Below are 26,324 nucleotides of genomic sequence, written 5' to 3' on the forward strand. Positions count from 1 at the left end.
GCTATAACTGAGCTTAACGGAAACTCCCGTTTATAATATTTGAGGGGAAAAATCACTCTGTTAAGGGTAATTGTGATCTTGAAGAAATGGAAATGAGAATAGTTCCCTCGCACAGTTTCTGCTCAAGCCTCGCACAAGTGCTCACAAGCGGTGAGATGGGGTGTGAATGTCACATAAGCGCAGTATTATCAGGTGCTATCAGGAAATGAAAGCCCACATCAAAGTCCCTGCTCACCCATTCTCAGAAAGAGACAGTTGACCTGACAGAAGGCAAAAAACTTAGGGAAAAAAAAAACAGTCCAGTGCAAAAACAAATAACGTGCTCTGAAAAGTGAGAAACAGCTATAAGGTTAAAGTTATTTAACATACAAGTCGACATTCTGATAATAAACTGTATGAAAAAAAAATCAAAAGTCAAACCAACCAAGTATCAGGAAATTAAAAATTAGGCATCAGGGCAAAAAGATAGCCTTGCCTCAAACTCATGTCATTGGTTGAGCCAATGTTGCTGTGCTGGGCTGGTCGGGAACCTCAAACCAACAAGCAAGGTTTTAAAAGCAGCTTTTTAAAGAATCAACTTAGCAATGACTTATGTATAGTTGGCATATTAATAGGGATGTAACGATGCATTGTATATCGAGATATACCGCGATATAAAAATGCAACAATATGTATTGTTGATGTAAACGATATGATTCGCGATATAGAGCTAGTTTTAGCCAAGGCTACTGTATTTATAAGGTATAATTCACTCAAAAATGAAAATGTCGTTTCAAGCCTATAAGATTTTCATTTAACTTCAAAACACAAATTAAGATATTTTTCAAGAAACCAGAGAAAGATTTCGTACCTCCATTTAAAGTCCATTCCTCTCAAACTTAAAGGTGTCATGAACTGGCTTTTTAAAAAATTATACTGTTGTCTGAGGTCAACTTATGACGTTCGTGTGGTGTTTACATTCAAAAACATCATAATGAATAAGTAATAGGCTATTTTCTGCCTTGGTTTTGAGGCTCCCTGAAAAATGGTCGGTTTTGATGGACGTGCCGCACTGAAGACTTGGAAATAAACGCTGGGATTGGATAAGATTTGCATATTTAATGAGCTTCAGCTCCCCTGTCAAAAATTTGTGAGGAATTGTTTGAAAGCATGTGGGAAAACGTTCACAGGACTCGAAAAATATCTTTATCAAACAAACACAATGATTCATCTCTCATCCACCCGCGATTGATTGGAATGTTATTTCTATATTACTTGGGTCGCCCGATCATCAGTGAATATAACCGCGAACCGTACACACACGTGCGCGCAACAAAGGAATGTTATGTCACTACAGCCCGTCGGCAGGCTGGTGATAGCCCGTCTGAAAAACACAGCGCCCCGGTGAGTTGGGCTTTGCGAGCTGGCGAGTCCGAGTCTGATCACGAATGAACCAATAACACCTTCTCCAGCCTGTGACAGCTTGCTAATGTATGTAATCAATAGATATCAAACGATCTGTAACAATGCAATACTAATACTAACACATATAAAAAAATATGTTTTACTCACATAAGTGTGTTGCACTGTTCCTGTCGGATCCAATATAGAAGGCACAGCATTGTGTTTTAATCTCAATATGTCTGCAAATCCAGTCTCGACCTCTATCTTGTTAACAATCGATTCCACAGTGAAATGAAGCGAACAAACGCAATGTCTTACGCATGTGAGCTGGAACCGGCATCGTTTAGCTCAACGAGTCGGTGGGCGGGCTTGAGGCGGTGCTACTGCATCCTACTACGTCAATGGTTGACATATTCTGAGATCTCTCGTTTTCTGGGCCTGGTGTCTATAAAAGCTTTTCTTTGACTAACAAGGACGTTTTCAGCTCTGAAACTTACAGGATAATCTTATATCACGATTAACTTTTATATACCAAAGGCTCAAAGGAAAGTTGATTTCTCAATTCATCACCCCTTTAAAGGATCCAAAAAATGTCAAAGGCATCATAAAAATAATAAATCGAGTGATCTAATCCAAGTCTTCTGAAGAGACACAAGCTTTATATGAGGCTTTATATGATGAACAGATGTACAATGTGCATAGGCCTACTGTAGTAAACACGGAAGTTCAAATGATTGCGTGATGTGCGAAAATAATATGAGAGTGAGTAAATGCAGAACTAACCATTTCCAGTTTGGGAATAGTCATTTTGACATGCTTTCCTGTGATTAGAACTGTGACTGATTGCATTGATCATCTGAAGCACACGTGCTGCCGGAATGACACTCCTCAAAGTGAAAGCGTAAACATCATTTAAATCAACATATCACATTTAGTTTTAGGAATATTGTAATTATACAAAGCGTTTTAGATGGTTTATTCTTATATGTGCATTAATAGCAGGAGAGGCGGAACCATAAACTGTAATTCAAATATTTAACATATCGGACCATAGCGATCACCGTGAGAGTACGTGTGCACGCGGCGCCAGTAAGCTACTGCATGAGAAAAAGTTTATGGAGTTTCAGTGATATAACTACTGGGGATGGGTCACAATTTTCGAATATTCAATAAGTTGATTTAATTATAGAATATCGAATAGGTTGTGCGATTATAGTATACCCTGGGACTGTCCAATTGCGTATAGAGTCATTTGAATTATGCTCGTTTATCACGCCTCTTGTGGTCTGATTGGTTGAAGGACTATTCAATTGCATACAGAGTCATTTAATTTATGCTGTTTTATCACGCCTCTTGTGCAGTAGAAAATACATAGCCGACTCCCCAGACCAATGTTCAATCTTAAATTGAGCTTGGTCTGGTGATAGCCAGAAAAGTGGTGACGCATTCATTCATGTAACCCGTGTTGTGCCTGAACACTGATAACACCGTCAACACTGACTATGGCAGCAAACAATAACGCACCTAAAAGCTGTCAATCAACTCTCAGGGTGTTTTCTACTGGGCACGTTTGCGGTCCGAGCGTGATTCTTCCCTGCGCCTCCGCAGCATTGATCTTGCTTCACACTTAATTTGAACCCTGGTGCTTTTCATCTTACGTCATCACAAATGTGCACGGGCATGATAGAAAACTAAATATATAAAATGTATTTATATATTTATATGTAATGGAGTCGATCAGTCTGTGGCACTGCTCAGGTGTTATGAGAGCCCAGGTTGCTCTGATAGGGGCCTTCAGCTCTTCTGCATTGTTGGGTCTGGCATATCGCATCTTCCTCTTCACAATACCCCATAGATGTGCTATGGGGTTAAGGTCAGGCGAGTTTGCTGGCCAATTAAGAACAGGGATACCATGGTCCGTGTGCAGGTGCCAAGTCCTGTTGGAAAATTAAATCTGCATCTCCATAAAGTTGGTCAGCAGCAGGAAGCATGAAGTGCTCTAAAACTTCCTGGTATAAGGCTGCGTTGACCTTGGACCTCAGAAAACACAGTGGACCAACACCAGCAGATGACATGGCAACCCAAACCATCACTGACTGTGGAAACTTTACACTGGACCTCAAGCAACGTGGATTGTGTGCCTCTCCTCTCTTCCTCCAGATTCTAGAACCTTGATTTCCAAAGGAAATGCAAAATTTACCTTCATCAGAGAACATAACTTTGGACCACTCAGCAGCAGTCCAGTCCTTTTTGTCTTTAGCCCAGGCGAGACGCTGTCTGTTGTTCAAGAGTGGCGACAGCTGAAACCCATGTCTTGCATACGTCTGTGCGTAGTGGTTCTTGAAGCACTGACTCCAGCTGCAGTCCACTCTTTGTGAATCTCCCCCACATTTTTTAATGGGTTTTGTTTCACAATCCTCTCCAGGGTGCGGTTATCCCTATTGCTTGTACGCTTTTTTCTACATCTTTTCCTTCCCTTCGCCTCTCTATTAATGTGCTTGGACACAGAGCTCTGTGAACAGCCAGCCTCTTTGCAATGACCTTTTGTGTCTTGCCCTCCTTGTGCAAGGTGTCAATGGTCGTCTTTTGGACAACTGTCAAGTCAGCAGTCTTCCCCATGATTGTGTAGCCTACAGAACTAGACTGAGAGACCATTTAAAAGTTTTGAGTTAATTAGCTGATTAGAGTGTGGCACCAGGTGTCTTCAATGTTGAACCTTTTCACAATATTCTAATTTTCTGAGATACTGAATTTGGGATTTTCCTTAGTTGTCAGTTATAATCATAAAAAAATTAAATAAATAAACATTTGAAATATATCAGTCTGTGTGTAATGAATGAATATAATATACAAGTTTCACTTTTTGAATGGAATTTGTGAAATAAATCAACCTTTTGATGATATTCTAATTATATGACCAGCACTTGTATATGATATTATATTATATATAATATATATATATATATATATAATTCATTTGGTGCCATTATGCACAGTTGAGTAAACGACACTTGGCTTTAATGTATACGTGTGTCGCTTGAGACAGCTTTTGCTGCTTGCAAACAGACCCTTTTGAGGAGAATAATTTGCTGCCCTGATTGCCTCGCTCTCGCTCATATCTAAGGTAAATCATCAACACTATCATCCCTTACATGCATGTTATTGAACTAATGACATTGTAATCGGCTAAAACGCATGTGCTGGTTACTTTTCTTCCTGAACAAGTGCGCACCCAAGTGTTGCTTTCACATTCACACGAATCGCGGCACAGTTTGAGTGCAACCAAACTCAGGTTGAGGGTTCTCGGGTTCGGTACCTCAGTGTGCACCGAGGTCCACATGACAGTTATACATTAGCAATTTTTCAAGCAAACCGTGCCCCATTTCGAACTAAACTGCCAGTGTAAAAACGTCTTGAGACAACAGAAGAAGAACACATTGTCTCACACGCACACTGTAGACTTGTGGCATATAACAGTTACGGTAACTTGGGGCGATGTTAAATAACAGTCATGTTTCAGCATGTCACAATAATTATAAGGCTTGAGTTAGCCTTTTCCCTAATGAATTAAACAGTTTGTTATCATTCAGACCGTGAATGGTCTCTCTCCTTCTCTCTCTCTCTGTTTATATGTGTGTAGCCTATACATGCGTGAGTGCGAGGGGGAGTTGAAATTTTTCGAATAATAATCAAATAATTCCCAGGGATCATCGAATATTGTTTTTGCTTGAAATGCCCATCCCGTACATTAAACTACTATATATAAATGTTAAATATATGTAGTTTAATGTATAGTAATGCAATGGGGAAATATTTGTGTGTCCTGATAATAATATAATAACAATAATATTATTTAAATAATAATAATAAAAAAAAGGAACAATAAAAAAACACCTTTATTTTGGCTTCAAATATCGCGATAAATATCACGTACCGTGACTTTAGTATCGTGATAGTATCGAATCGAGACACAAGTGTATCGTTAACTTACATCCCTACATATTAATCTTGGATATGAGAAAGTGTTGTGGCATTAAATAAATGAGTTTACGTTATTTTTTAACCAGCTTGTGAAAGCAAGAGCAGCAGTTTCAATTCACGCTGAAGCAATCTGGCAAGGCTCTGCCAACAGAAAGGAGGGAGAAATTATCATGCAAATGTTTAACGGCACACCAAACAGAAGTAATTAAAGCAAGCCTGGCTCTGGCAGGTCAACATGTCAGATACAAAATGCTCCATTTTGTAACATAGCGAGGTCTGCGGAACAGGTGTGTTACTGTAATTTGTTTGAATCTGCTCTACTGAATACAAATAGACAGGCTCGCTAATAGACTAGCAAAGCAATACTACTTTTTCATATTTTGCTAAACAGAAAATGTATAACTGAACACGCAGTTTTTTACTGATTAATTATATGAGAGGTTTGTTAGGGAAACCATAAATATAATCTGACCCTGATTCTTGAGAAATGGGACAAAGCATTTTTCAAAATAGCAGCATTTACACTAGATAACAAGAATGTTCTTCACACAAATGCAGCATTTTATTTTCTCTTTCATTAAAATAGTATTTAATAATCACTTACTACTCCTAAAACCATGATTAAATTACATATGTATTTTATATTAAATACATTTACAATATATAATGTATATATTACATATATTACCATTTTAAAGGGTTAGTTCACCCAAAAATTCTGTCATTATTTACTCACCCTCATGACTTTTGTCCAACTTCGGAACACAAATGAAGATATTTTTTAATGAAATTTATCAGGACAGTCCATGCAATTACCACTTTGACGCTTAAAAAAAAAGTTAATAAATAGATCATAAAACTGGTCCATATGTAGCCGGTGGTTTAGTCGAAATTTTCTGAAGAGACACGGTCGCTTAATGCGATGAACAGATTGAATTTAGGCTTTTATTCACATATAGACATTGATCAGAGAACAAACAGAAGCTCAACTGTACCTGCTTAACACACAGGAACAAACCTCAATGGAAGCTTCTGTCTACCACAACTGATGTGTGCATTGATGAATGTTTATATGTGAATAAAAGCTTAAATGCAATGTTTGACATTCATTTAGTATCTGATGCTGTTCAATCATATTGAATGATAGGCAAAGGAAAACACTTAATTTGTGAGAAAATTGAATAATTGTATTGTAAAAATTGAATCATGTTTAACAGATTGCTTCAAAATAATTCTTTGGTACATACACTTTTCTGCACTTTTGTAACCTTTCTTCTCCCAATACTCACATACTACGTCTGCAAGCACATCAAAACATCAGCAAACCTGCAACTTCTTAAAGCTTCCATTTTAAGGACTTTTGACAACATCGCTTTTGTATCAATGGTAAACACCACATTAACTAAGTGTCCTTGCGGGTGCATGGTGTGCAGGAAACACATGATGACAGTTTGGGCAAATTCAGAGGCCTTGAGCTTAGACCCTCATCGATCTCCAACTTCAACTCGAGATCCAAACGGGACTCCTTCTTCCACATCGGTAGCCCTCCACCTCCGCTTTCCACTCCTGCTTTTTATTTGGTCACTTAAGGTGTGAGCATGGCCTCCATTCCCCTTTTTTCCAATCTCCGTTCAAATTTATTGGGTTCAGAAAAGGCCCTACTGTCCTTCTGCCGCTTGAAAATAGGGATCAGAGTATCCATTACTTCGACAGAGATGGATGCAGGTCCCAACGCATCGTCCCCATAACAAGGACATCAAGGAGAGGGACCCCCTCTTTCCAACCTGACCCCCGCGAAGATCTCCTCACTCTCCCCTCATTATGCCATTCTCTCATAGCCGTTTTGATATAAAACCCCCCACTCTAGTGGGGCTGAAGCCTAACTACATGGCCATCCCATCAACATCGCTTTCATTACAAAACATGAGATGGCGGAGAGTCAAGGACAGGGTGGCAATAAATGAGGGTGGAATACATCTGGAATCATTGTCATACAGGTTAAGCATTATGCGAACTTCATTCAGGATTGGTAAATCAGCGGCCGGCCTGAGGCTCATAACCCGCAGAGGTAATAAAGATAGAGGCTGAAGAAAGGCCCTCGGCAGGCCAACCAACCGCAGATTGTCGTAACGGTGCGGACATCATATCGCAAGGCCGTGTCGAAATTAATTATGTGCCTATGCAAAAATGATGCTGTCCGACATTAATTTCCTTTGAAAAACATTCGCTTAACAGTTCCTGTATTTGTGGGTGCTTATAAAAATATCTGGACAATATTGAAAAGTATTCCATGCTGTTTTGAATTGATGTACAGGCGAAGGTTTAAACAGGATTATGGGAGCACAGAGGAGACGTCTTCGATGGGGGACTCATTTAATATAGTCACGCACCATTTGGTAGAGAAAATCTACTAGACTAGACGTGTCATGTTTAAGGAGAGCATGGGCCGCGAAAACATACAGAGAGGGGATGGCAGGAGGGGTAATAGGGTAGACCACCTATTCTAGCAAAAGCGATTGTGGTTATACTCACTGTACGGCGCCAGTGGAACAGGGTGAGCGATGTGCGCAGACCCGGGAACAGCGACAGTTAGCGGCTCCTCCGTACTACCGGACCGCTGGATGGCTAGATCGACCTCCTCATCGGTCAGACCTGCACAGAAAGAAGGTGGTATGACATTAAACATATCACCACTATAAGATATTTACAAAAACATAAAAAAAAGCTCAAGAAATTATTTTATATACAAATGGAAATGCGTAAATTTTTGGTCCCATTCACAGGTATTTTTAGATAATTTTCCTCATTTAAAGTAGTCTAGCTTATAAATATTTGCAATAAATATTTGACTACTTTGTATTTGACAGTATTTGATGAGTGACAGGCAAGGAAAAACACTTCATTTGCGAGAAAATGGAAGGTTTGTAGGTAAAAATATTGGTGAAAACCTCTGAACAAAATGATGTTTTGGTACAGTTTCTGCACTTTGATAACCTTTCATCTCCCAGCATTCAAGAATCAATGCCTTATCACACACAAGATAATCTGTCTGAAGACTGAAGCTCAGTTCTACAGAATGAAATGCCTGAAAACTCAATGAAATTATGTGAAAAGCCATGTAATGGGAGAGGGAAAAGTGGTGATATAAGTGGAAGTGTGTCCTTGACCGTCCTTTTCAACCTGCAAATAAATCTAAACGTTAAAACTCTTGCTAAACTAGGTTAATAGCACTATAGGCGGCAGACGTAGACCAGGAAGAGCAGCTCTGGAGGTCCAAAGCTCTGAGCTCCTCTCCATTACATTCAGATCTCAAGAACAGAGCCTGTCCATTTCCTGCCGCTATATTTCCCCAGGTAGAGCTCAGCGGAACCCCAGACAGATAAAATGCATTATTTTAATTTCTTCATTGTAATGTAAATGTATTACATAATTTTGCAAATGCCAATATAATTTAATCTTCAGATCTTTTTTAATGATTTTAGTGGTGATTAAATTGCATAGAGGTCTCTGATGGAAAATGACAGGAGAGGGAAAAAAAGATCTAATATTAATATTTCCTTTTGTGGGAAAAAAAAAAAAGCTGGTTTATTTCCAACACGGCATGCAGTCATTGGTCTGCGTCTTGTCTTGATTAAGCGTCTCGATGCGGGCCTAAACAGAGCGGTGATGGGGCAGACGGCAACAAGAGACCGGAGAAACACTAGGAAAGGAAATACAGAGGCGGAAAAAGCCTGTTAGTCGAATGTACTTGTGCGTTGACATTTAATGAAGACATAAAAGCGGGGAAAACATTATGGGCTTCCTCTACAATTGGCACATAAAACCCAAATGCTTTAACATCTCCATTTAGAGCCAATGGTTTAAAAAGGCTCCAGTTTCTATTAAACTGTAAGTTACACATATCAATTTAATAAATCTACTGAATCCTACAATACACACACACTCCCTTTGACCTTTGTTTGTCCACAGTAGACTGGAGTGTGTCACGTCTGTCATTGCGTATTTAGTCTCTCTCTCGCGCGCTCTTGCTCTGTTTACTGGAGATATCCCCTTGGGCATTGCGCTACTCTATTCCACATGCTTTCATACGGCACGGCTGCCTGCCAGAGAGCCAAAAGGCTGAGCTTTGCTCCAAATTGAGCTGTTTAAAGAGCAGACAGCAAGCTGTTTTTGCGCTGTAATACACACATCATAAATGTGGCAAATGCCAGTGCCACATGTGCTTAAATAGAGCGGAGAGAGCTGAGAGCTTGGCAGAGAACAGAGTCTGAGTCTGTTCAGCCCTGTCTGCTGTCTGCTGGGTATGAAATCACAGTCACACTTCATAGAGCCGCACTAACAACACTGCAAAACAATACAAGAGCGCAGTGGAGGTAGGGTTGCATGGTTAATCACGCGGTTTTATCGCTGCGTTTCACGGTTTTCCAGTAAAACTCAATTTATAACTGTGAGAGAGTTTAATTATACGAATTACTGCGTAAAAATTGAACCCTTTTCTTTAAGAAAAGTTAATGTTAAATAAAAACAGAAATACATTTCTATTACAATATATCATGAAAAAAAGTATCACTTTTATGTAGTGAGGCCAGTGAAAAATGTGAAAAAAATGCATGCTTGTTGTCTGCAGGCATAACATGAAGCATTACTACTGTTACTGTCCATAACAAAAATAATAAGCGGCTAAAGCCAAAAAGTGGCCTTGAGTGGCTTTCATCATCCTCATAATCAAAACAAATCATTCCTCCTCTAAGTAATGTACGCTACCGTTCAAATGTTTTGGGTCAGTTCGATTTTTTTGAATGAAATTAATACTGTGTAAAATTAATTAAATTCCCATTTTAAATAAATGCTTTTCTTTTGAACTTTCTGTTCATTAAATAATCCTGAAAAAATGTATCACTGTATTAACAGTTTTCAACAATAATAATAATAAAGACATGCTTGAGCATCACTGAAGACTGGAGAAATGATGCTGAAAATGCATATTTAAATGCATAATATATATAAAAATCTTACTGCCCCCAAACTTTTGAACATTAGTGTCGTTTTTGTTACTAACTACAGAATCTTATAGTTGTAAAACAAATGTAGCAACTTAAGGTGCAATAACAGAGAATGTGCAGCCACGGGTTAGCAATTATCTCTATTTTATAACCACTTCAGATGTGGCTCATCCAATCAGAATTTGTAGTCAGATAAAAACTACCTAGTTATTTAACAGTTTATGGAGGTTTTTGAAATCGCAGTTTCCACTTGAGATGAGAGGACACGGCAGCAAAACGTTTACGTCCAGAATTTATGACGCAGATCTCTCTACATATAACCATATTCTCCTTTACTGTCAAGAATGATATTAACAAAATTTATACCGCCACCATTTTCAATAAAATGACCATGTAGCCAGTTTCACCTCTCTTGTGGAAATCTCTAGGTTGAGGTCAAAGTTAAAAGGAGGGCAGTTTCTGCGGAGGTTGAAATGGCCCTGAGAAAATGTTGAATAATTTAAGGCAAATATTGGTCATCCTGTCTTCCATGGCATCCAAAGTGCCAGGAAGCAGCCATGGCCATGTGCTGAGCTGGTGCAGTCAGCCTGTACTGTCCAATAAGCAATAATGTGTCCCTGGACTCCCTATTCATCTGACCACACTAGACTGCTTGGTGGCAGACTATTGAATGAGACTTTGAGGCCCCCCTCTCATTTCCTCTCACTCACCTCACCGTGAAGACACTCTCTGGAAGTTCACGTTTTTGTGAGTTCACCTCAGAACGAGCAGGTCGTTTCCTAAGGACGTAATGAACAAATATGTACATATTTGTAATGTCATTTGAATTCTTAAATAGCACCCACTGCGCAACTACAAAGTGGTCCGCCGTGCATCCGAATAAGATGCATGCAAATTCATTAACGCGTTTGCTTTTCTTTCGGGTTTTCGGACTCACTCAGCTGTTTTGTCTCCTCTGATGCCTTTATAACAAAGAAAATGGGACGACAAATGAAAGACCTTTGAGATCCAATTTAAAAGAAGGACAACAAGAGTGAATTTTACATATAAAAGGAAAAGGACACAAAAAAGGAAACAAGATATTTATTACAGTTTCCAAAACCTGTGGAATGACCCCTCAGACCTCCATTTCAGATCGACCCGCTGGTAGATGAATTTTTTTAAGACATAAATTACATCTAATGACGACACCGTAAAAAAGAACAATAATGGAAAGCTATTCTGTATTTCATTATACTGTATTATTTGGTGCACCTGATACACGCAGAGCCTGTTTATGAGTCACCATATTAGCAGATGCTCAGTCGAAGCATTTGCTTTGACCTTGCCATTCTCATTGGGGCATGAAATTACGGTGGTGGCACCACGATATTACAGCTATAAATACTGTAAACTGCATATCTGGGCTACGTTTTCTATTGTCTTTCAACATAAACCTGATCGGTATTTATTTAAAGGAAAACCCATTGCTCTCTGTATTATTTATGGCTCTATTTTCTGGGCTCTTATTTTCAGGATGTTTTTTTCTCACCCTTTTTTTAAAGAGTGATGAGGCGACTCATCCAGCCATAAAGTGCAGTTTTCCAATTTTGGCACTTGTGAACTTCATAGGGTATGAACAAGCTCGCAGGGACAATTATAAAATTGCTTACTGAAAGGCTGTCAAAGGTGGCTGCTCTTTTTTCAGCAGACCAACAAGGCTTGGACGAAATCGCTTTGTGAATATTACTTCTTATTATAATAATACCAGATTGAATAACAAGAAAAATACTTAAGGTCGTAAAAATGGAGGTCACCGAGAGCGTTTCTGTGAGATTTCACATGTCAAGTCCATGTCCCACATGATTGCATGCCTTAAATAATGACCGCTCTCATAGCGTATTCATTTATGTATTAAAAAAAAGAGGAGTCTGGTCATTTTCCTGCTTTATCGCCTTCTCCTGATGACAAAGTGAAAAGCGACTGGCCTAGGTGGCGCCGTGGAGTAATTTATAACCACATCAATCCCTTTGTCTTTTATGCAGGCCTTGGTCATTGCCATTCCTGTCCAAGAGGTGAGTCGCATCACCTTACTTGCAAACTCTTTCCTATTAATATCAGGGATGATGAACCATTTCTTTACCTTTATGGTGCGAGCGGTATTACACCTGCAGTGCACCAGTGTCCCTCATGGCCCTTTGAGCATAATGAAATGACTACAGGAAGAACACTAGTGAGGTCAGAGATCTGAGCACTGAACTCAGCGGCTTGTGTCACACCCGGACGTCCACTTACAAGTTTACAGGAAGCTACTGTGTGAAGTTTGTGACAGGACAATATAGAAAATCCATGGCTTTCTCTGTTGAGAAAGCTAAGGAAATACAGTATTACATCCCTGATTACACAACGTGGAGACGGTAAATGAAGGACAGTAATTTCTGTACCGCTGCCAACTAGCAGTCATCTGAAAAATTCAGCCTGTAGTTTTTAAGATAACGATGTATCAGCGGGCACACTTCATTTTTACTGATTTCCCCTGAGTGAGAACACAATTTAATGTTGTTCATAATTAAAATATAATTTATTAGAAATGAAACTCTGTTGAGAATGTGTGTACACTTAACTAAATGTTGTCAAGTGCACATATAACACAGTGAGGGGGCCGTTCACACAGCACATGTTTTTGCATTCCACTGCGCTGCTTTTCCATTGTTTTTCTATGAAAACTTGAGCTAGACGAACACCTTTGACCATTGTGTCAGCATCTCGTATCCTTTGCAACATGACACCATTCTAAAAATGCAGCGCTCATGTTAAAATAAGTTTACTTATAAAAAACAAGACCCCATTCCACTGTCCACGTATATCGCGTTTTTCAGAGTTAGAAATTTTGATTCTTTGAGTCAGAGATACACTGTAAACCCTAACGCTCAAAATAATTAATTGGGTTGAGTAGAGCCAACTCAAATTAGTTCAAATTAATTAACTTTTATGAGTACTTAGAATTTTCTTTTTCTTTTGAGTTCTCAAAACTGACACATCTGAATTGTTTCATTATTTTGAGTTTTATGAACTTGTTTCTTTTCATTTAGACTAACTTAAAAGTACTGCATGTAAGAATGATAGCAAGTGGTTGAAATGGGTACTGCAGTCCAAATTCAAAATATGTTTGCCCTCCTCCTCCTCCTCCTCCTCCTCCTCCTCCTCCTCCTCCTCCTCCGACTCAGACTCAGACTCAGACTCAGACTCAGACTCAGACTCAGACTCAGACTCAGACTCGATGCTCACGCGTGTTGCCAGTTTGAGGACACACAATTGACATTGGAAGACGAGGAGACTCACACACTGCAAGCTGATGAGTTGATTTATCCATGTTTTAACGTGCTTCCGTTCATAGAGATTTTTAGATGGCAACCTGTGGTGGGGAAATACTATTGGGTAAATTGGCAACATGCGTTATCGCACAGACCGAAATAAAACAGACATTCCGACACAGAACGCACATTTCAAAATAAAATAACTGGATGTAGCTTTGTTTTTCAGAGAAACGAGTATGTGAACTCAGCATGTTTCCTATATATCTGCAAACATATTATGGTAATTTTATGCTTTAGTACAGTCAAAAACGTACGTACAGCACCTTTAAATTTAACCGAAACTGGGCTGGGATTTCTATATCCCAGTATGCTCTGCCATGACACTCAAAAGGGACAGTGAATTCCAAAATTAAATGTTATATTATGTATTTTTTTGTGTGCAAGATTAACAATAAGTGGGAGATTTAGAAGTGTTTAATGTTTTGTTATGCAAGTTTAGAAGAGTTCCTGTTATTATGTTGTTTTTTTGTAGGGTTACCATCATGGTGACGAGAGCATGAATGAATGAATGAGAGCTTAGTTTGAGAACAGATATATGTTAAATGTATTATATTACTGTCCTGAAAGGTGGATTCTGAAATCCACTACCGCTTCAATATAATTGTATATCCTAATTAAATTCATAATCAAAGCCTCAATCAGTATTCATCCTCCTATATAATTATAATGATTTTAATGATTCTTTCCAGTTATGATTATGAATAGGACCAATGATTGTTTCTTCCTTTATATTTTCTAAAGTTTGCATTTGGTCTCTGAGTGGTGACTGAGGGTCTGTCCTGGGCGTGTGTGATGTTTCGCAAAAGCACTTAATTTCAGAACATGTTGTCGTGTTTTTGTATTTTAGAGGCATCACACACCTCCAACTCGACAGGAATGCAGTAACAGAGATTGCTCATTTAGCCCGGCTTCCAGAGATGAAATATGGATTTGTCTTTCATTTTATTTTATTTTTATTTAATTTGATATTTCCTTTTACTGAAACCCTAAAGAATCAAGATGAATATGGTCTGTACTGTTGTCTGTCTCTCTCACTGAGAGAAAAGCACATGTTATCAGCTTGTTTTGGTGAAGTGCTTTGTTGATATGTAGTTAAGACTCTCCAACCTTGGGAGAGCTGTGATGCTAGGGAGCTTTTGTGTGTGTGCGTTGCATGATCTGTGCAGGCCTAATATTGAAGATGGACATTTTCTGCACACGACACCAGACCTGAAGACACCTTTCTGTAACCTCCGAGGTCAACAATGATCTAATTCTAGTGATGGGGCGACAACTAGTTTACCTAGTTTAGTGATATGCTCTGCTATCTATCCTTGTGTGGAAATTTACCGTGACTGTGCATTTTCTCTGCCAATCAGAATCATTCCACATGGCAATAATGACGTGGTTAGACCTTGAAAACAGTATAACTGTTCAGAAATTGTTATTACGATAGGTGGAGGCGGGGAGACTGTTAGAGGGAGCGTGGCCTACGAACTCCTTGTGAGACTTGAAGCTGGCTTCTGCTGATAAAACTGCAAACTATTCTTCAGTAAATGTTTCTTTAATTAATCTAATTCCTGACTCTTGGTCTTCATTTTTCACTACTGGTCCTGGGTCCTAAGCTGCTACCCCAACAGTCCTTATTCAGCAAGTGCTATGCTATGCTAATGCTACCAAAGCATTGTGTAACTGATTAGCAAGTTGGCATTTATTGAATTAAAGCTAGTCCAGTTTCCACTACTAAAAATTGTAATGTATGAACTAGCTTACTGAAATATTTCAAGTTCAGAGCAATTCAAATGTATTACAAAATAAAAATCTGCAAGTTCTCCTTACTTAAACTTAACATTTCTTAAAAAAATTGAAGCTTTCAGTTGCCTATTTTTTTTTTATAGTTTTACCAACTTATTCGGGTTTACAGTAATGACTGAAAGTACTGACTTATGATACAGTGAATGGGTCATTAGACAGATTAAAATGTTGACACATGAGTTTAAGGCTGATTTGTCAAGTGTTCACTAAAAAGAACAAGCTCTTAAGAGTCAACGGTTCAATTCATTCACAAAACATTCAATTCATACTCAAAACTTATACTAAGCAACAATAAAATGTGTTCTATGGTGCTGCAAATTCAGCAGTGGCACAGCCAAATATTAATTTATAAAACATTGGTCTATCTGTGATTTAAGCACATTGTTTTTTTTTGTTAGAAAATACAATAATATAATGATTATAATAATAATAATAATAATAATTAAAGCTGTGAGCAGCGATGAAAGGGCCCTCGCACATGCACCGCCACTCGTTGGCCTCAGGAAAACAGTGAATAGTGGGGGACATGCATTTAAGCGGGTAAATACAGGAGAAATATGGTAAACTCACTTCAATGTGCCACACTTCCTTCTGCCAGCAGGTGGCGCTTTGACTATAACTGAATATTGCCCTGTAGATGTCTTCAGGTCAGGACTATTATCAAACATGTGAAGTTTGAGGCAGATCGGCATTGTATGCCTGAGTTACAACAACTTCCTGTTTAATGGCGTAAATCACATACATTAGCACGTAGCCATGTGTTGCAAGATTAAATGTGTATCTAGCATGTTTGGGATTTCATGGCATATTTAAAAGTGTTTCTGAGAGTGAATTATAGTATAAAGCAAGCCATTTCCTGTTGCCATCAGATGGCGCTTTGACTGTAACTGAATATTGGCATGTAGATGTCTTCAGATCATAACTCAAATAAAACCATAGACTGTAAAAAAAAATATGGACGTAGTGTCCGTGATGTCACCCATAGGATTCTGATGAGCAGTTTTGAATCACAAAGTATGGTCGAGCTGGCCGTTGCCATCTTGGCAGCGCGTCAGTCCCAGATAACAGAATGTGGGTAAAAAGGTGGAACGTGGGCGGAGCTGAAGAGACGCGATGACAAACAGACAGAACTTTAATGCTTTATATAATGTAAACGAATGAGTTATAAAAAAATTCACCCCCCTCACAGTTGTCATGAAGGGCAAAATTAGCTATATAGACCAAAACCACAACTTGTACCAGGCTGTAAACATGTTTTAATCTGCTGTAAAGTTGGGCATTTTAACATGGAGCTCAATGAGATTCTGCTCCCTTCTGGAGCCTGTCCCTAACGGCCAGTCGATGAATTGCAGCATATGTCACTTCTGTATTGGCTTCAAGAGAAACTGCGGGAGGTTGCCGCTTGAATAAAACATGTGACGTTTGGGGCAGATCGGACATTGTGTGTCCGAGTTACAACAACTTCCTGTTTCATGGCGAAACATCGAAATTTGTAATGCCACCACGGACACGCCCTTTGGGGAAAACTCAATATTTTCACAATTTAACATCGCAAAGGCCTTTAGATTAGACTGACCAAATATAATGTTGATCGGATAAAATCTCTAGGAGGAGTTTGTTAAAGTACGATGTCTGGAAATGGGAAAATGAGCAACAATTTTGCAAAGAAAATTCAAAATATCTCACTTCCTGTTGGTTTTCAGATTTCGTCTCAGGAGATTTTTTGTAAGTATTGGGCTGTTACATGTGTCTACCGAATTTCATACCTGTACCTGAAACATAGTGGGAGGGGCACTTAGTTGAAATGTTGTAGGTGGCGCTATCGAGCCATTTTGCCACGCCTAATTCTAAAACTCATATGTAGAGTCTTCAGGTCAGGACTCTTATCAAACATATGAAGTTTGATAGGGGCAGGTTGGACATTGTATGCCTGACTTACACCAGCTTCCTGTGTCATGGCAAAACATCAGACTTTGTGAGGCCGCCACGGACACGCCCTCCAGGGAAAATTCAAGATCTTCGCAATTTAACATTGCAAAGGCCTTTAGATTAGGCTGACCTAACATGATGTTGTTCTGGTTAAATCTCAATGAGAAGTTAATCACAGTGTAAAACATGGCATTTCCTGTTGCCCGCAGGTGGCGCTATGACTGTAAATGAATATTGGCATGTAGATGTCTTCAGGCCAGGACTCTAATAAAACATGTGACGTCGTTGGGGCAGATCGGACATTGAATGTCCGAGTTACAACAACTTCCTGTTTTATAGCGAAACATCGAATTTTGTGAGGCCACCACGGACACGCCCTCCAGGGAAAACTCAAGATCTTCGCAATTTAACATCGCTAAGGCCTTTAGATTAGACTGACCAAATATGATGTTGATCTGATTAAATCTCTAGGAGGGGTTTGTTAAAGTACAACGTCTGGAAATGGATTATAGATTTTGCACCCAGGGTCTTTTTTGTAGGTATTGGGCTGTTACATGTGTCTACCGAATTTCATACTCGTACGTGAAACATACCTCGAACGGCGCTTAATTGAAATTTTGTAGGTGGCGCTATCGAGCCATTTTGCCATGGCTAATTCTGAAAAGCATATCAGATGTACATTTTCGCCACTTCTGACGTGTGTGCAAAGTTTCATGAGTTTTTGAGCATGTTTAGGCCCTCAAAAACGCAATTAATTTGGGAGAAGAATAATAATAGGCTGAGCAAATACAATAGGGTCCTCACACCATCGGTGCTCAGGCCCTAATAAAATAATGAAACTTAAAATAAAAAAATAAGGTACAGTTTAAATAAATTAATAAAATATTTATCTAATAAAATCTTTAAATCAAAATATAGAACTGATGGGGACAAAATGCATCTGAAAACAGTCACTGAAAACACTGTAAAGTGATTACAAAGTGCTACCCACTAAGTTGACATCACTAAACCCACATGCTCATTAGTGTACATCAAATTACAAAAATTGAGATACAGAGACATTGCTTGTTTTCTGGCAGTTATGGCTCAATCTAAGAAATGTTAGTTTACAGAACTTTCTCAGTACGATAATTTTGGAATTTATTGGTAAAATTGTACAGACCTCAGTAATTACAGTGTAGTGATTACACGCAGCTTCTTTAAACCACCTTTCTTTAAGGACAGCTCATACAATTAACGCAAGCCTAGATAATAAGTACATATACACCCACATTTGGAAAGCTCAATCAAAGAGTGATGTAATGATGTACTGGGAGATCAGTAATTCACAATTTACACTGTAAAATGACCTGCTTAGAAAACATTAGCGCATATCTCTGAATGCTTACCGAGACCAATCACATTCCCCTTGAAAAGAGAGGGAGACAGAAATACTGAGAGGGTGAAAGGGGTGGAAATCACGGAGGTATCCTTCAGCACGGATTAGAGCATAACGGCATGTAAATAATATGTGTAGGAGAGATTGTTGTGTAAAGACGCTGCAACATGTAATCAAAGTGCTTCCTATTTTCCCCTTCATCAGCTGCCCGCCACTATGGCTGCTTGCTGCAAGAATCCAATTTAACTCCCCACTCCACCAGAAGATGGTATTGTTTTATTTTATGGGAGCTTTGACATTTCTCACCGTTAATATAGAGCAAAACTGGAAAATATTTACATAAATATGCCATTAAACTGTATTAGAAATTAAGATGGATGGATATTTAGGTCTGTTTGGGGGAAGTGACTGACCTGAAAGCTGATCTCTGATCTTTGTAACGTCCACAATGCTTCTCTCATTTACATGCATCATGACAGACAGATCAAAGTCACCTTATAATATTACCTTATAGTGATTCCCAACCAGGTAGCACTTGAAAAGATTTGAATTCTTTGTTAAACCTATAAAACAGAAACGACATTACAATGTAAAAAGGCATTGGCGCCTCCTTGATGTCATTTCCTGATCCTGTTACCCTTTCTCATAATCTCTCTTCAATTAATTAATTAAATGTAAAAAAACAAAAAATAGGTTTGCATTAGACATTGCATCGATTGCAATTTTCTTGGCTGTTTCTGATTTTTTGGTAAGTGACCTGCTGATACCGATTTCTGCAGATTCCGATTTTCTTTAACTATAAGAACTATAATTGATAGCATATACAAACAACAATTTTATTTTCTTCAACGCAAAGTATTATTTTCATAAGAAAACACAGATTTTCTTTGTCTTTTGTTCTTTGATGAACAGGACAAACAGCAGCAGGAATATTAGACTGCTGTCCCTTTAAGAGTTTATGCACAGACCCAAAATACTGTTACACAACAGCATTTGACCATTTAAGCGCAGTGAGCCACTAATTTTGGTACTTGTGACTCTCAAGCGGTTTCAGACTGAGAAGTGGCTTGTGCAGAACCTGCCGGAATTATTAGAATTATGCGCAATACAAGCACTGTTTAACCGCAGGAGGTGGACAGTTACAAAATACATTTACTTGAGTACTGTACTGTACACTTTTTGAATATCTGTACTTGAGTATTATTTTTTTCTGGAAATGTACGATTTTTATTTCACTACATTTCTATCAAGGTCCTCGAAGTCGAAAGTCATTTCTGTAGCAGCTTTGAAATCAGTTGATGATTTTTTTCTTCTTTAAATGTTTTTTTTTCGCACTTTAAGAGACAAATACACAAAATTATGTCAAAATGTCTGTTTTGGCGAGTATTCACGTAAACAAAGTTGATTATATCTTAAGTGAGCATAAACAGTTGGGAGAATATTGGATGTGTATCAGTGTATTGGATCCGTGCATTCGCCCTTAAAGAGCTTTGCAAATTTTAAACAAGTATTGAAATGAGTTCAAGGTAGTCGTATGCTATCACTTCACTAACTGACTTAAACCACCATGATGGAACAGAGTACGTTTTGGGTGTTCATTTTTAGTCCATCTCTGCAAAACGGACTTCAGGATGGACTAAAATGAACTCCCAAAACGTACTGCCAGATTCTGGAAGATGAATTCTTCAAACAGTGGTACTAGAGGATGTGGTGCTGGTCCTTCAAGAGTCACTCTCAACCTATCTGTCCATAAAGCCTATAAAAAAACCTTCTTCATGTATTTTACAACACTTCAGCTTGTGATTCTTATCTAGTGGGGGTCATTTTTTAGGATTCTTTACCTAACTGAAGTCTCTGAGATCCTGACACCTTGCACTTCTGGAGACTCCAGGTAGGTTGCAGCTTTGGAAAATGGTGGCGCTGGAGACTAAAGGGTTCCTGATGGTTTCACCCTTAATTCTTCACCTTAATTCTTAATTATTTTGCAGTTAACAGGTGTCTTTTCTTCACCACCTGTTTTTGTCAGATCCTGCTGACCCAACGAGCATTTCACTGTCCAATGGTCATGCCTTAACTGCAATGTCTAGTATTGCATTAGTATTGCATCCTTCTCATGGGCATTTAATACTTTTTGACTTTTCAGTCTGAGTTAAATCTCTTTTTTGGCTCAATTTATCTGTAAAAGAAAACATGCCTAATAATTCTGCACACCTGAATATAAGGTGATTTTCATTTCCAGCCTTCATGAACAATTATATATCACTTATACATTATTAAATACTAAATCAATAGTAGTTATTAGGATTACTGTGGTTTGGAATTGGTCAAATGTGCCTGGAAAAAAAATATGATCAGAAAATCAACGTGCCTAATAATTCTGCACTCCCTGTATACCATTAACTTTTTTTCCCTCAAAGCTAAGCGTAACAAATAGCGTAACAAGCTATAAGCTGTCAGTGAGTAACTTTTGTGTGTGCGTGATGCGCAGCGCTTGGGCTTTCAGAACTGCGCGCTGTCATTGTCTTGCGCAATTTAAATCTCACACGATCATATTTATAGCTCCTAACTTAATAAAACGAGATGTGTTACTATGATGAATGATTACCTCAAAATGTAGATCTGCATGTGCAATGTACTTTATCTGAATTAAATACAAACACATCTCTCGCTATTGCTCACGTCCCAGCAATTAGCCTACTACTCCGTGTGCCATATAGTCTAGGTTGCCGACACCTAGTTTAAATGATTTTCGCCAAAGAATACGTTTTTTAAAAGCAACCTACTTCGTATTACGATATCACCACGTTTATGAGAATTTGAATAATTGTAATGTGATGATCGGGTGCGGATATGTAAATCAGAGAAAATCATAGATGCGGGTGGGTGGCGGGTGGATGAGTTTTTTTAAACAGCGGATTAGGGTTGTTAGAGCTGATCTGCGCATCTCTAGTTGACATTTACATTTTTTAAAGGTCCCATGGCATGAAATTTTCATTTTATGAGGTATTTCAACATTAATATGAGTTCCCCTAGCCTGAATATTGTCCCCAAGTGGATAGAAATGTTGATCGGTGTAAACCCGAGTTCTGGCTGTCTCTCTCTGCCTTTGAGAAAATGACAGGCCAGACTAGCCAATCCTGAAGCCTCCTGGTTTGACGTCCAAGCAGGAACGGTTTCCTCCCTTTCCCCCGCCCAGAGAATCTGCCACGCCCATGCAAACACTCGAGATCATTAACGTTACTTGTGAACGAGTGAACTGGCAGTTTCTCAGTGTTTGGATGTACAAATGAAAACAGAAGTCTTTCTTCAGTTCCTTCTGATCTGTGATCATTGATTTCTGATGTGTAGCTAATTATTTATTATTCGTGCACACGCTGCGGCTTCTCTCTCTCCCGACAGAACGGTGTTTTCGTGTTTTCTATCTTGTGAGTCAGTGTTTTGTACGTCCTCGTCGCGTCTATCTGTTCTAAAATGTGCATACAGTCTTTTCTGTTTAACATCAGCAGTAACATCTTTAGAGATAAACCTCACACACGCCGAAGCTCGGCCTTCAACATCCCCGACCCCCAGTACTGCATCTGGCCCACAGCGGAGGCACCAAACGCGGCGTGAGATTAAGCAGAAGGGGGGTAAGCGTGAGGGTATCTGGGCTAGGCTAGCCAGCTTTCCCCACAATAAACTGGATTACATTCGATTACTGCTGTTGTGTCTTTGTTTGCGCTGTGTAAGTTACTCAATGCGCATCACTGACGCTATTCATATGATTGGAACATATCTAGAAATAATGCTTTAATCAAACTTACTAACTCGTTCATCTCGCTGTAATGGTACATTGCATGTGTTACAAAGTTGGTAGAATAATGATGAAGAGGACTCGGCGTGACTCGGACTCGTGTTTATTCAGAACTCTCAGATACAAACACAATAAACTCGCGCTGACAGACAACGCTCTCATAACTCAGTAGTTACTATAAATAACTTTGTTAGCAATCGCTCCGTCTCCGTGATGTCCTGTTCGCGAACGAATCATTCTTTTGAATCGGTTCTTTTTAGTGAACCGAACCAGTTCACCAAATCGGACTGAATCGTTCTAAACGGTTCGCGTCTCGAGTCAGCGCTGATCCATAATTTACTAACTTTCTGACATGAGTGACAGCCCCTCTGACTAGAAATAAACTAATAACCTGAAGTATATTCTAGTAACTACAACAGTTCACCCTGAACTGAGACATGCTGAGAGAACTGATGTGAAGTGAACACAGGTCCATCTGTCTCTGGCAGACTCGTGCCTGCTCGTGCCTCGTTAAACGACGCCCCCTCCGCTCATTTAAAATGCAAAGATGTCAGCCAATTACAACAGTGGGCGTTTTTCCTGAAGTCTCACAGCAGACACGCCTCTTGAAGCAGGGCAGTCAGCCACAGGGCAAACAGCAGTATAGAAAAAATGCCTTTTATTTCTAAATTATGACATTTTATGATGTAAAAGTCATACTAACAATATAAGTACACCTCAGGAAACACTATAAAATAATAGAAAAATGCCATGCCATGGGACCTTTAACAAATTAAAATATCAGGGCAATCAAAAAATAAATGTTTATGAAATTTTGTTTAGATGATCGCTTATGTAGCTATTTTGTTAAGGAACTAAGAGTATAACTATAACAATAGGCGTAGCCTAAATTTATTCAATTTGTGAGGATTTAGGTCAATTTCTGCAAAAGTGCTCTATACTCATCTCACACTTCACAACAATACCCCGCTCTTTCATATTTTCATCCCATCAAATGTCTCAGGCTATAAAACCAACCAATAACAAACTAAATGCGGTTATAAAATATCAGCTTCTAGCCTATATTCCTCATACTCCTCTTCCAGCAACTGGGTGAGTCTATTTTTCACCCACAGTATTGATTGCTTTTAGTTTAAAAGTGACTCATTGTAATAATGCCACTTTAATAATATTAAAGATAATGCTAAATTATATACAGTATAATGTGAGTTAAAAGGGACACATTTCTGGTCTGGGGTTGATGAAGGGGTACTTAAGGCTTAGTGATGTGGCTAAGGGTGTACTGTACATATATAAGAAACAATGGGGGAAACCGTTGTACTTATCAGTGGCAAAAAGCTGTCTCTATAAAATGCAATGTGAGCTAAAAACGGAGCACAAATGGTTAAATGAAGCACTGATGCACAGAACTATAGTGTGGAATACAGAGAAAAAAACTCTTAAATGCCAATGATAATCTAGACGAGTACATCAACCATTACTATTGAAGGATCTGTTCCAGCATTTAGCAATTATTACAATGACCTTGGCTTAACCCTATCCCTAATTAATAGGTATTAGCCATAAACAGTGAAAATTAAAGGTCACCTTCATAACCACTGATCCGTCATTTCAGCCAGCTTTTTTTAAGGCATGCTTTAATATGAACAATGTTAATCAAATTAAACTTTCGAGCAAACTCCAGGAATGGCGCTGAAAACACTTGCAAGAACCACACATAGAGCAGCATGTTAAAATTGCTTCTGTGAGCTCAGCAGGGCACTGGGAAAATGGTAAATTTCAGGAGAAATTTAATAAGAAGAAATTGGCTTAAGATTACTCAGCACTTTGCTTCTAGATTAGTCTCCCTCCTACCCTTCAAATTGCACGAGTTGCTTTCAGAGTGATACAACATTGTGACATAATTACATTGTTGAAGGTGAGGCTCAGTAGAAATGGCTCCGTGCTGACACAAGACGATTTTCCAGCACATGCAAATTTACAGACGGCTCACTTTAAAGCCTGTGCTCTTCTGCCATTTGAGGGACTAGTCAAAAAAACAAAAAGGTTTGCGTGTTGACAAAAGGCTGCTGATTGCGAACCACAATTAAAACAAAAGGGTCATTGTGACTTTAATCTGAAATCTGTCCTTAACAACAGGCGTTATGAACTGTACATACAGTACTTACAAATCATTCCTAAATCATACTAGCTTAATTAAGCCGTCTGATTGATGGTCTGATCGTCCCATTGGGAACGTCCATTGAGGGGATATTGAATAGTTGTCTATTCCAATGTTTAGCATATTTTCATAACTACGTGACAAGTGGTAATATCACAGCAAAGTCATCCTCAGGGTGTAAGCAGCTGCGTCCCACCCAAAATTGCATGAGCGAGCAAAGGAAACATAAGAAATTAAACTTGAAGCGTTGATGATAACTCGTCCGCTGTGGTTGTAAACAGCTTTGTGCTCTGAGTTCTATCAATAATCTCTCGGTTACAAGGGTCGGAAATTAAAAGGCTAGTGACCTGGAAATAGTGTCCTCGTTCAAAGATCTCCAAATGTCCGCATAAAAAGTACAACATCAAATTAGAATAGCAATAGCACAAGGCCGAGTCTTCCAGCTATAGATCTATTGATGTTTAAACACACCCTGGGGGCACATTGCCATGATAGTCCTGAGTTCACCGTGTTCCCCATTACAACCTGGTTTTGCTGTTCGGAGGGGTCAAAGTCAATCTAAATATACATTACATACGCATACAAACCAGAGACTTATGCAGAGATACATGTATGTATGTATGTATGAATTATAAATACCACATGTTTCTGGAATTCATGCAGCTTGAGAAAAAGGACATGTCAAATAGTAATAAATATTAAAATTCATGTTAATAAAAAATATATATCTCAATACTGTTGTTGATAATATAATTTTAATTTAAAAACTAAACTAAAAGTGTCAAATTGTATTATTCCCTTAAAAAGTAAGAAATAAAATGCACGAAAATAAATGTTAAATAAATAAATAAATACAAAATAAATGTTTGGAGAGAGGGAATATAATAATTATATATCCTTTTTAGGAAGCGTAATGAAACATCCAGTCACATTCAGGGACCCATTGAACACTATTGACTTCAGTTGGGGGGAGGGGGGGGTTGACCTATCATGAAACAGTGACACACTAGCATATTAATATTTGATGTACCAGTACACCCCTTTGAGAAATCCATTTGAACCGCCAAACACACTTGCTACAAAACACAAACATTACGCATATCGCTCAAAACCTGCAAATACCTGGAGCTGGGTACAATTTCAGTCGTACACGAAATAACCACATTTTGCCATGAACATACTGCATATTAAGCCGCATAACCCAGCTGTGAATTATAAATGAAGCCGATCTACTGCTAACGAGAAGCACTGACCGAGGAAAATGCTAAAGATATTGAGAAGTCATAATAAGCCACTGATGTGAACAACAGCAGCCGGCATCTATGGATTTTGTCTCCAGTTACCTACACCGGTCATTGAGCTATTAGGCTCGCTTTCCTCTGCCCCTCTACTAGCACCATCGTAGGCCAAATCCACCTGCCTTTACCATTAATTAGTCCTGACAGAACAAATTTCATTTAAAATAAGAACTAAAAGGAAAAGTCGTGAGAGTACTGCATGTCAGATAAGCACAGCTCTGCTAAGATTTACAATTATCAATACTGTG

General features: G+C 38.7%; 1 protein-coding gene across 1 annotated transcript in view; it reads right to left on the minus strand.

Annotated features, from left to right (window-relative positions):
- pex14 (peroxisomal biogenesis factor 14) overlaps nt 1-26,324 on the minus strand; it is a 95,183-nt gene that overhangs the window by 27,482 nt on the left and 41,377 nt on the right. The window contains exon 4 of the mRNA XM_079802737.1: nt 7,897-8,016. Within this exon, the coding sequence (XP_079658863.1) occupies nt 7,897-8,016 (120 nt within the window). The remainder of the gene's footprint in view (nt 1-7,896; nt 8,017-26,324) is intronic.

This window comes from Gobio gobio (assembly GCF_949357685.1).
Source record: "Gobio gobio genome assembly, chromosome: 21".
Classification (NCBI taxonomy): Eukaryota; Metazoa; Chordata; class Actinopteri; order Cypriniformes; family Gobionidae; genus Gobio; species Gobio gobio.